Source organism: Procambarus clarkii, chromosome 36, assembly GCF_040958095.1.
Source record: "Procambarus clarkii isolate CNS0578487 chromosome 36, FALCON_Pclarkii_2.0, whole genome shotgun sequence".
Classification (NCBI taxonomy): Eukaryota; Metazoa; Arthropoda; class Malacostraca; order Decapoda; family Cambaridae; genus Procambarus; species Procambarus clarkii.
In genome coordinates this window covers 23,418,279-23,430,221 of record NC_091185.1, presented here as the reverse complement: position 1 = coordinate 23,430,221, position 11,943 = coordinate 23,418,279, and the positions used below count along the sequence as shown (strand labels likewise).

The 11,943-nt window shown below is 43.2% G+C and overlaps 1 protein-coding gene across 2 annotated transcripts in view; it reads left to right on the top strand.

Moving 5' to 3' along the window:
* The first annotated feature begins 349 nt into the window (after positions 1–349).
* Positions 350–11,943, top strand: part of LOC123756163 (indian hedgehog protein) — a 117,502-nt gene continuing 105,908 nt past the window's right edge. For both annotated transcript variants that reach the window (XM_045739234.2, XM_045739233.2), the window contains exon 1: positions 350–478. In XM_045739234.2, coding sequence (XP_045595190.2) covers positions 379–478 — 100 coding nt within the window. In that variant the 5' untranslated portion in view covers positions 350–378. The remainder of the gene's footprint in view (positions 479–11,943) is intronic.

Below are 11,943 nucleotides of genomic sequence, written 5' to 3'. Positions count from 1 at the left end.
TTCGAACCTGCGTCCAGGAGCATTTACCTTTTAACCCTCTCGTAGCTCAGTCGATTAAGGCAGTGCCTGGGATGCTCCCGGATGCAGGTTCGAATCCTCGCCACGGCCCTTGTGGATTTGTACATATGTATGATTTTGACAATATTTAAGAACAAAATATTCTGAGAATTCAAAGTTTATTCTGCCACTATCCCCCCATTACACACGTATTAAACATGTCACACTAAACTTGCGTGTATGAATTGCTTCATAAATTATTGTATTTTTTACGTATATATGAATATATTTCTAACTAATAAATGCATTGCTAAGATACATAACAAACTGCAGACACAGGTATTATCAAGTAATGAAGAGTTTTGTGTTCCCAGGGTGACCATGACGATGAAGGGAGTGTTCAGTGCCTTCCTGGTGGGTCTGGTGCTCTCCCAGGGTCTGGCCCTGCCCCAGCTCCCTCCACCACATGCCTCTTCCCACGGTGAGTCTCTTTCCTTGCTGTATCTTAGGTCCCTGCTTCTCCCCGCGGCGACTGTCTCATTTCCTGTTTAGCCAGAGGGGTTTCTTTTCCTTCCTCGTGCATGTGTGTGTTGAGTGGGCTATACGGCTCCGTTGCACCTTAACATTTCTGACCAATAACTTCCACTTCGTCTTCCCTTGCAATTCCCTCCCCCATAGGATTGCACTCAGAAAATCCCTCGGCTTGCTGTAGTCGCTACGAATGTAGTCCCTCATCTTTCTCAGATGAGGGACTGTCTTGGTGTATCCAGTTTCACTACATGCTAAAAGCCACGTCGTGGCGTGGATTAGGTTGATTCAAGAGGCGAATGTCTCTTGGTATATCCAGTTCCTTTAGCCCCATTATGTATAAGCACGATAATGCAAAGGTCGCTAGCTCCTAGGGGGCATCTCATACTCTATCTTTTTCGACATCTGGCTCTTCTAGGGTAAACACCAAATCTAGTGTTACTGGTGGATCATATCCCCTTACTCTTGTTGGTTCTGTAATGTGCTGCTTCAAGAAGTGCTTTTCTGCTGTCTGCCAGTTTCCTTCTCAATGTCTCATCACCTCCAATGCGGTCCTTAATTATCCGGTCTGCATCTCTATGATTGAAATCCCAAGTATGAGAATCCTAGCTCCTGCCGTTGGCTCTGTGGCTGCTTTATCTATTACCTTCAGACAAGTCTCGTTGCATTAATCCTATTCTTTTTTGGACTTCTTGTAATAACCCTCAATGTGCCTTTTGTTATCACCCTGAACCTTTCAATGGTAACCCTTCTCTGTACTCTGTGAACGGCTCTCTCTTCGCTCAATACCCCAGCTTAACTCTGTTACAGTCCAGTATGACCCCTCACTGGACGGCCACGAATATAAACTGAATATTAAATGAGGACATAACAAAGGATAGGGGTTATTAATTTATTACTAATTATAAACTAAAAAACATTAAAACTGCCACCACCTTCCAAACATAATTGAATGTGTCTAAAATTATTGAGACCCTAGGAAGGAAGCGACTCAATAATCAGGGAACTCAAAGGAAATGACTCTTAATGGATTAAACCTGTAGTCTTACGGAACTGAACGGGAGATTCTAGAGCGACTTTACTATTCATAAGATGGAGAACACAGGGGAATTTCTAGCACAGCAAATGAGAATCACAAGAATGAATAACACAGTCATTAATCAAAGGGAACAGATAACTAAACAAAAAATTACATTAATATTTTTTATTTATTGGAACTAGCATATTTAAATCAAAATTGAAACATAACCTACTCAAATAAAAATTAAAATCTCCTATGAGGCACGGCCTGTAATACCAGTGTTACAACTCAAGTGCACTATACCTTCAATACTGCAGCTTGCCAAAGGATGTTGATTGGCTGCCCACAGGTCAGTTGACCTGTATGTACCTCAGCCGAGGTCCCCAGACACACTAAACTTGTCTTTATTGAAAACGCTCACCAGTGGAACAGGCTCCACCCCCTATTTCCTAGGCCCACATTAACTCCGCCTATCCCAAGCCTATGGCCAATGGATTTTACCATGACTAGGTGCTCTAGAAACCGGGCCAATGGCATGGCAGGCACTACCCTGTGAGGCCCCGCCTCCCCAGGCCTACATGTCTTTAACCAATCCGGATCAGGCTTAACCATAAGGGTCAATTCCTCTTGACAGAAAACTCCAAAAACTGGGAAGACACCAACGACTTTCCTGGCTGGGCACCCACGTGTAACTTGAGATCCCAAGTTTATTAGCCCTGGGGTAATATACCCAAATTCGTCACTGGCCCGGAGGACAGGAGAGAGAGGGGAGCAAGTGGCTTCAAGCTGTTTATGAGCCCCCGTGACAAAAGACAAATGACCCAAGGGAGGGTAGGCAAGCGAGAGAAGGGAAGGGGAAGAGGAAGGAGAAGAGAAAGGGGGAGGAGCAAAGGGGAAGGGGAAAGGGGGGAAGGGGCTATGGTGTGCATATACCATTACATTCTCTTGTTTACTGTTGGATTGTAAATCACCACTACCACTATCGCCATGTCCCGAAATACTGTTATATCTAGTACGTACTCATGCTGATCACTTTCCTCTCTCATTCATATAATTAAATCAGTAGAAGTCATGATGAGAATTCGAACCTGGACAGTGAATATTCCCAAGTATACACTCTAACCAACTCGGCCACTACATGCTAAAAGCAATGTAACCTGGAATTCAATCGAATCCTCTAGGACAAGGGGTTCTGAGGCTTCTACTGTAATCCAGTCAGTCTCACACATTGCCTCCTGCACTCTGACTGTGGCCCAGGAGTTCTACCTCCAATATTTCTTTTCAATGCACAAAGAAATCTCATTAATACATCCCGTTATCGTTATGTATCAATGAGAAAATCAGTAGAAACCAAGATGAATATTCGAACCTTGAAAACTGAGTACTCTCAGTAAAACCCTGATTGGGCATCAGTGGAAGCTTCAGGAACCCTAGAGAATTTAGTTGAATTCCAGGTTACATTGGTTTTAGCATGTCGTGGCCGAGTAGGTTAGGGCGTATACTTGGAAATATCTACTGTGCAGGTTCGAATTCTCAACATGGATTCTACTGATTTTCTCACTGATACATAACGTTAATGTGATTTCTTTGTGCATTTTAATGATTTAGGTGACGGATAAACTGAAAAAGGACGAAGAGGGAGAGAGGGAGGGAATTATCAAGGAAAAGCGCCAAGCCATTATGACTGTAAATTACTTGGAAGGTATCAGGATAAGGATATGGGATGGGACGAAGGTGGGGGTGGGGAAGGAATGGTGCACAACCATTTGGACAGTTGGGGATTGAATGCCGACCAGCATGAAGCGAGACTCGCTCTGCCATCCACCCCAAGGCATTGTTATGCTTCTTTAGAAGATATTTCCACGCGTGTTAAGTGGATTAATCAACTGTTTTGATGTGGCTCTTCTAGTAAGAAAATTAAGCACAATTGATTTGCATTTTCAGCAAATTGCCCTAGCTTAGTATAAGTTAGTATACTTAGTATAATTGAGAACATCTCAATTATTTACTATTCATTTATTTTCTATTACTATTTAAAATAATATTACTATTATTTTACTATTTTAATATATTTGCGAGGCAATATATTTGCTATTTGTTTCTGTCATCTTACCTAGTTTAATAAAGAAATTTGTAAAAGTGAGAAAGTTTCATTACTCCTGACTTTTCCTAAGAATGTACACTGAACTAATTTCACTCAACAATATTATTTTGTCGAAGCTGAGAAGAGGTTATAATTTTCTTGAGCTCGTCTGTGAGACCGGAAGGAGTCTTTGAGTGAATATACCCTCAGTCTATTAGCAGTGAATGACCTGTTTATGCCTATAGATACGGTGCTGACAGCTTACACCAAAAAAGGTGCATTTTCGTGCGTAACTGCGCCTCCAGTATTGGGGTACAAGCCTCCCCAGAGATTGGGAGTGTTAACTCAAGGGTCACAACTTTTAAATAAGATCATTTGGACTTATCTGAGGGAGTCATTATTGCGGGTGATCGTTTTGTCGGAATCACCAACCTTGTTGAGATAATAAATCCATCAATAAAACCTATAGGTATTTACATTTTTTAATACAAAAAGGTTTAATGATCAGTTGACTTAGAAGGGTCTGAAAGTTAAATTGAAGGATAAAATGGCGTTGCCATATAAAAACGGGATCAGGAGTGAGCCAAAGAGATTCTTGATTGGGTTCTTCGAGAGAGAAAAAGATGGAGTGAAGGCCAGCTACCAGAAGAATTGACGAAATCAGCAAGCTTCCTGGCGCTCGGTCAACACGGGAAAACCTGTTAAACCTTGCATCCAACAAAAGACTCAGGTTAATGTGCGTGTGTGTGTATTTAGCTATTTGTGTCTGCAAGATTGAGATTTAGCTCTTGGACCATGCCTTTCCAGAAGCCAGTTGACTAATGCACAGACTCTATCTATTTTCCTTTCAAATATACTTTTGAAATCATAAATGGAGTTGTCTCCTACAACCTGTTTATTTGGTTCATTCCTATTTCCTTCTACTATTGCTTCAGGAAAAACTGTGTAACATATTTATGGCTCATCTGCTTCTTAAGCTTCCATTAATGCCCGCTTGTTCTATAGGTATTCATTGTGACCATTTCTTTTGTTAGTAGTTGTCTGATTGACAGGGCGAGACACCTGTTATCGTACTAAGATCTTGATGTAATAGTGGTTCTTATCAGATATGTTATCGAGGAATATGCTTTGTCCATTCATTAAGTGAGATTATCAATGATTGAATGTGATTATCAGTGTTTGGCATCAGTCTTTGAAGAGTGTAACCCAAACTGTGCTTACGTGGAGTTGGGCTTCAGTTCTTCGGCCCCGCCTCTCAGTGGAAGAATGTTTTTTGTGTGTGCGTGCGTGTGTGCCCGTGTGAGTGTGAGCTCACCTAGTTGTACTCACCTCAGTGTTTGAGGGATGTAACCCTAACTGTGCTTACGTGGGGTTGAGCTTCAGTTCTTGGACCCGCCTCTCAGTGGATGAATGCTTTTTGAGTGTGTGCATGCGTGAGCGTGTATGTGAGCTCACCTAGTTGTACTCACCTCAGTGTTTGTAAACATGTTTTAAACGTGTGTGTATATACTATTTGTATTTGTTTTACATTTGTGTCTGCGTGGGTAGAGATTCAGCTTTTTGGACCCACCTTTCAATAGTCAAACATGTTTAAACGTGTGTGCCTGCGTGTATGTGTGTGTACTCACCAATTTGTACTCACCTATTTGTGCTTGCGGGGGTTGAGCTTTGGCTCTTTGGTCCCGCCTCTCAACTGTCAATCAACTGGTGTGTGTGTGTGTGTGTGTGTGTGTGTGTGTGTGTGTGTGTGTGTGTACTCAAATATTGGTACTCACCTATTTGTGCTTGCGGGGGTTGAGCTTTGGCTCTTTGGTCCCGCCTCTCAACTGTCAATCAACTGGTGTGTGTGTGTGTGTGTGTGTGTGTGTGTGTGTGTGTGTGTGTGTGTGTGTGTGTGTGTGTGTGTACTCAAATATTGGTACTCACCTATTTGTGCTTGCGGGGGTTGAGCTTTGGCTCTTTGGTCCCGCCTCTCAACTGTCAATCAACTGGTGTATAGATTCCTGAGCCTACTGGGCTCTATCATATCTACATTTAAAACTGTGTATGGAGTCAGCCTCCACCACATCACTGCCTAATGCATTCCATCCGTTAACTACTCTGACACTTAAAAAGTTCCTTCTAACGTCTCTGTGGCTCATGTGGGTACTCAGTTTCCACCTGTGTCCCCTTGTTCGCGTCCCACCAGTGTTGAATAGTTCATCCTTGTTTACCCGGTCGATTCCTCTGAGGATTTCGTAGGTTGTGATCATGTCTCCCCTTACTCTTCTGTCTTCCAGTGTCGTAAGGTGAATTTCCGGCAGCCTTTCCTGGTAACTCATGCCTCTTAGTTCTGGGACTAGTCTAAAGGCATACCTTTGGACTTTTTCCAGCTTCGTCTTGTGCTTGACAAGATACGGCCTCAATGCTGGGGCCGCATACTCCAGGATTGGTCTTACATATGTGGTGTACAAGATTCTGAATGATTCCTTACACAGGTTCCTGAACGCTGTTCTGATGTTAGCCAGCCTCGCATATGCCGCAGACGGTATTCTTTTTATGTGGGCTTCAGGAGACAGGTTGGGTGTGATATCAACTCCTAGATCTTTCTCTCTGTCCGTTTCATTAAGTACTTCATCTCCTATTCTATATCCTGTGTCTGGCCTCCTGTTTCCACTGCCTAGTTTCATTACTTTGCATTTACTCAGGTTGAACTTCAACAGCAATTTGTTGGACCATTCACTCACTCTGTCTAGGTCATCTTGTAGCCTCCTACTATCGTCCTCAGTTTCAATCCTCCTCATAATTTTTGCATCATCGGCAAACATTGAGAGAAACAATTCTATACCCTCTGGGAGATCATTCACATATATCAGAAACAGTATAGGTCCAAGGACTGACCCCTGCGGGACTCCACTCGTAGCGTCTCGCCAATCTGAGACCTCACCCCTCACACTGACTCGTTGTCTCCTGTTGCTTAGGTACTCCTGTATCCAACGGAGTACCTTCCTTTTCACTCCAGCCTGCATCTCCAGCTTTTTCACTAGCCTCTTGTGTGGCACTGTATCAAAGGCTTTCTGACAATCCAAAAATATGCAGTCTGCCCACTCTTCTCTTTCTTGCCTTATTTTTGTTGCCTGGTCGTAGAATTCAAGTAACCCTGTGAGGCAGGACCTGCCATCCCTGAATCCATGTTGATGCTGTGTTACAAAGTTTTTTCACTCCAGGTGCTCCACTAGCTTTCTTCGCATAATCTTCTCCATCAGCTTGCATGGTATGCAGGTTAGGGACACTGGCCTATAATTCAGTGCCCCCCTGTCTATCCCCTTTCTTGTATATCGGGACTACGTTAGCTGCTTTCCAAATTTCTGGCAGTTACCCTGTTGCCAGAGATTTCTTATACACTACGGAGAGTGGTAGGCACAGTTCTTCTGCTACTTCCTTTAGTACCCAAGGAGAGATTCCATCTGGGCCTATAGTCTTTGTCACATCCAACTCTAGTAAACACTTCCTTACTTCCCCGCTGGTAATCTCAAACTCTTCCAGTGGTTCCTGGACAGCTATTCCCTCTCTTATCTCTGGGATTTCTCCTTGCTCTAAGATGAAGACGTCTTGGAATTTCTTATTCAGTTCCTCACACACTTTTTTGTCGTTTGCAGTGAATCCTTCTGCCCCTATCCTTAATTTCATAACCTGTTCCTTTACTTTTGTTTTTCTCCTGATGTGGCTATGCAGCAATTTAGGCTGAGTCTTTGCCTTGCTTGCGATGTCGTTTTCGTATTGTCTTTCTGCCTCTCTTCTCATCCTGACATATTCATTCCTGGCATTCTGGTATCTTTATCTGCTCTCCAGTGTCCTGTTGTTCCTATAGTTTCTCCATGCCCTTTTACTTTGCTGCTTAGCTAGCCTACATCTCTGATTAAACAATGGGTTTCTCATCTTCATTTCACTGTTTTCCTTTTGGGCTGGGACAAACTTGTTTGCTGCGTCCTTGCACTTTTGCGTGATGTAGTCCATCATATCTTGGGCCGTTTTTTCCCTGTGCTCTGTTTCCCATGCTATATCTTTTAGGAATTTTCTTATCTCCTCATAGTTTCCCTTTCGGTATGCTAACCTTTTGGTTTCGGTATCCCTCCTCGAGTTCAATAACCCTTCTTCAATCAGGTACTCAAACACCAATACACTGTGGTCGCTCATTCCTACTGGGGCCTCAAAACCGATTTCTCTTATGTCAGAGTCGTTCAAGGTGAAGACCAGGTCGAGTCTCGCTGGTTCGTCATTTCCTCTCATCCTTGTGGGTTCACTGACATGCTGGGTTAAGAAGTTTCTAGTCACCACCTCCAGTAGTTTGGCTCTCCATGTATCTTCGCCTCCATGTGGTTCCTTGTTCTCCCAATCAATCCTTCCGTGATTGAAGTCCCCCATGATGAGCAGGTGGGATCTATTTCTACAGGCAGCAGATGCTGCCCTCTCAATTATAGTGTTAACTGCCATGTTGTTGTTTTCGTACTTTTGACTGGGTCTTCTGTCATTTGGTGGAGGGTTATATATTACTGCTACTACTATCCTTGGTCCTCTCATTGTCATGGTGCATGCTATGTACTCTCTGAAAACCTCACAGCCCGGGATAGCCATCTCCTTAAAACTCCATTCCTTTCTCATGAGTAGGGCCACTCCGCCTCCTCCCCTTCCTTCCCTCTCCTTCCTTATTACTGTGTACTCCTGGGGAAAAACGGCATTCGTTACGATTCCAGAGAGTTTTGTTTCAGTGAGTCCAATTACATCTGGGTTCACTTCTTGTGCTCTTTCCCTTAGTTCACTTGCCTTGCTTGTGATCCCATCTATGTTCGATTACATTACCCTGAAAGTGACTCTCTTCTGCTTCTCCTCTGGGGGGGGACCTGTGAGGTCTGGGGTGAGCGGGAGCTGAGAGAGTCTGGTACGGGGAGACTGGTGGAGGAGGAAGGGCTTGGGGGGGTGGGGAGGAGGGGGAGGGTAGGTGGGATTGGGTGAGTGTGTGTGTGTGTGTGTGTGTGTGTGTGTGTGTGTGTGTGTGTGTGTGTGTGTGTGTGTGTGTGTGTGTGTGTGTGTGTGTTTGTGTGTGTGTGTGTGTGTGTGTGTGTGTGTGTGTGTGTGTGTGTGTGTGTGTGTGTGTGTGTGTGTGTGTGTGTGTGTGTGTGTTTGTGTGTGTGTGTGTGTGTGTGTGTGTGTGTGTGTGTGTGTGTGTGTGTGTGTGTGTGTGTGTGTGTGTGTGTGTGTGTGTGTGTGTGTGTGTGTGTGTGTGTGTGCTGCAGTTCCTGGGGCCTCTGCCTCTTAGAGGATGAATGTTTATGTGTGTGTATGTGTACTCACCTAGTTGTGCTTGCGGGGGTTGAGCTCTGGTTCTTTGGTCCCGCCTCTCAACTGTCAATAAACTGGTGCACAGATTCCTGAGCCTACTCGGCTCTATCATATCTACATTTAAAACTGTGCCTCCACCACATTACTGCCTAATGCATTCCATCTGTTAACTACTCTGACACTGAAAAGGTTCTTTCTAACATCCCTGTGGCTCATTTGTGTACTTAGTTTCCACCTGTGTCCCCTTGTTCGTGTATCACCTGTGTTAAGCAGTTTATCGTTATCTACCCGGTCAATTTCTCTGAGAATTTTGTACGTAGTGATCATATCTCCCCTTACTTTACTGTCTTCCAGTGTCGTGAGGGGCAATTCCCGCAGTCTTTCTTCATAAACTGATACCTCCTAGTTCTGGAACCAGCCTAGTGGCATACCTCTGAACTATTTCAAGGTTCCTGTGAGGCATGACTTGCCATCCCTGAAACCATGTTGGTATTGTGACATAAAGTTCCTTCGTTCCAAATGTTCGACTAGCTTTATTCGACCAATTTTCTCGAATAGCTTGCATGGTATGCAAGTTAGGGACACTGGCTTGTAGTTCAGTGCTTCCTGTCTATCCCTTTTCTTATTATTATTATTATATATTATTATTATTAGGAAGGAAGGAAGAATTATTCCTTCTCTTATCTCTGGAACTTCTCCTTGCTCTAATGTGAAGACTTCCTGGAATTTCATATTGAGTTCCTAGCACACTTCTTTGTCGTTTATAGTGAATCTGTCTGCCCCTATCCTCAGTTTCATTACCTGATCCTTCACAGCTGTCTTTCTCCTGATGTGGCTGTGCAGCAATTTGGGTTGGGTCTTAACCTTGCTTGCTATGCTGTTTTTATATTACCCTTCTGACTCTCTTATCACCCTGACGTATTCATTCCTGGCTCTCTGGTAACCTTCTCTGCTCTCATGTGTCCTTTTATTTCTATAGTTTCTCCATGCACTTTTACTTTGTTGCTTTGCTAGCTTACATTTCTGATTAACCATGGGTTTCTCATCAGCATTTCATTTGGTGTACAGGATCCTGAGCCTATTGGGCTCTATCATATCTACACTTGAAACTGTGTATGGAGTCAGCCTCCACCACATAACTTCCTAATTCATTCCATTTGTCACCAACTCTGACACTAAAAAAAATCTTTCTAATATCTCTGTGGCTCATTTATGCACTCAATTTCCACCTATGTCCCCTAGTGCGTGTTCCCCTTGTGGTAAACAGCCTGTCTATATCTACCCTGTCAATTCCTTTGAGAATCTAGTACGAGGTGATCATGTCCTTCCTAACTCTTCTGTCATCCAGCAACGGATGACAGCGACATCCAGTTTAATTCCCGTAGTCTCTCCTCGTAGGTCATACTTCTCAGCTAGGATAATAGTCCTTTGGCAAACCTTTGAACCTTTTCCAATTTAATCTTATGCTTGACTAAATATGGACTCCATGTTGGGGCTGCATACTCAAGGATTGGTCTGACATAGGTGGTAAACAAAGTTCTGAATGATTCCTTACACAAGTGTCTAAATGCTGTTCTTATGTTAGCCAACCTGGCATATGCTGCTGATGTTATCCTCTTGATATGGGCTGCAGGGGACAGGTCTGGCGTGATATCAACCTCCTGGTCCTTCTCACTCTTTCTGACTCTTGAAGAATTTCATCTCCCAAATGATACCTTGTAACTGGCCTCCTGCTCCCTACACCTATCTTCATTACATTGCATTTGCTTAGGTTAAACTCTAACAACCATTTCTTCGACCATTCCTTCAGTTTGTCTAGGTCTTCTTGAAGCCTCAAGCAGTCCCCTTTGTCTTAATCCTTCTCATAATTTTCGCATCATCAGCAAACATTGAAAAGAATGAGTCAATACCCTCCAGGAGATCGTTTACGAATATCAGAAATACGATAGGACCGAATACAGAGCGCTGTGGGACTCCAATGGTGACTTCATGGCAATCTGGGGTCTCACCCCTCATTATAACTCTTTGCTTCCTATTGCTTAGTTATTCCCTTATCCACTGGAGCACTTTATCAGTTATTCCTGCCTGTCTCTCCAGCTTATGTACCAGCCTCTTATGGAGGACTGTGTCAAAGACTTTCCGACAGTTCAAAAAATGCAGTCCATCCAGCCTCCTCTTTCATGCTTATTCTTTGTCACCTGGTCGTAGAATTCTATTAAGCCTGTATGGCAAGATTTACCCTCCCTGAACCCATGTTGGCGATTTGTCACGAAGTCCCTTCTCTCCAGATGTGTTACTAGATTTTTTTTCTCATGATCTTCTCCATCACTTTGCATGGTATACAAGTTAACACTTTCGCCCGGCGACGACTCAACATTGAGTCCTCCGCAAAATAGGGGCAAGTCCGGCGAGGACTCAGCATTGAGTCTTACGTGCGGCAACAGTTGCGTTTTTTTCGAAAAGGTCTGGCTGAGGTTTTGGACATTATATGCATATACTCTTGTAGGGAATTTCATTGCGAATACATTGATACCAAAATTAAAGTCGTAGGACCAGAATTGAGGTAACAAAGTTGAAAACAGAATACCCATTTTATTGCTCTTCATTAGCGCTTACAGGGGGTAAAACTCTGTTACTTTCCCTGCTTGTTGTGGATGGTACGCCAGGCTGTTGGACTTTATTACTTTATTTATTAATTCGTCGTACTAAATTATCACGTCACCTGTCGTATAAGTATGGGCCATATTGCTAGTAATCCCTTCACTACCATCCTGCATCGTAAACAAGGACTACTTCATCCCCTAGGAGCTAGTCATACAAGCAGCTACTGTTTCACGTGTCAAAGGTGTTGACAGGAGAGTGTGTGGCGTTCATCCAGATGAACTCCTATTGAGATTTACTTCTGTTCATTATGTGAGTATTTAATAATTTATGTTTTTTTTGTTTGGTTATATATATATATATATATATATATATATATATATATATATATATA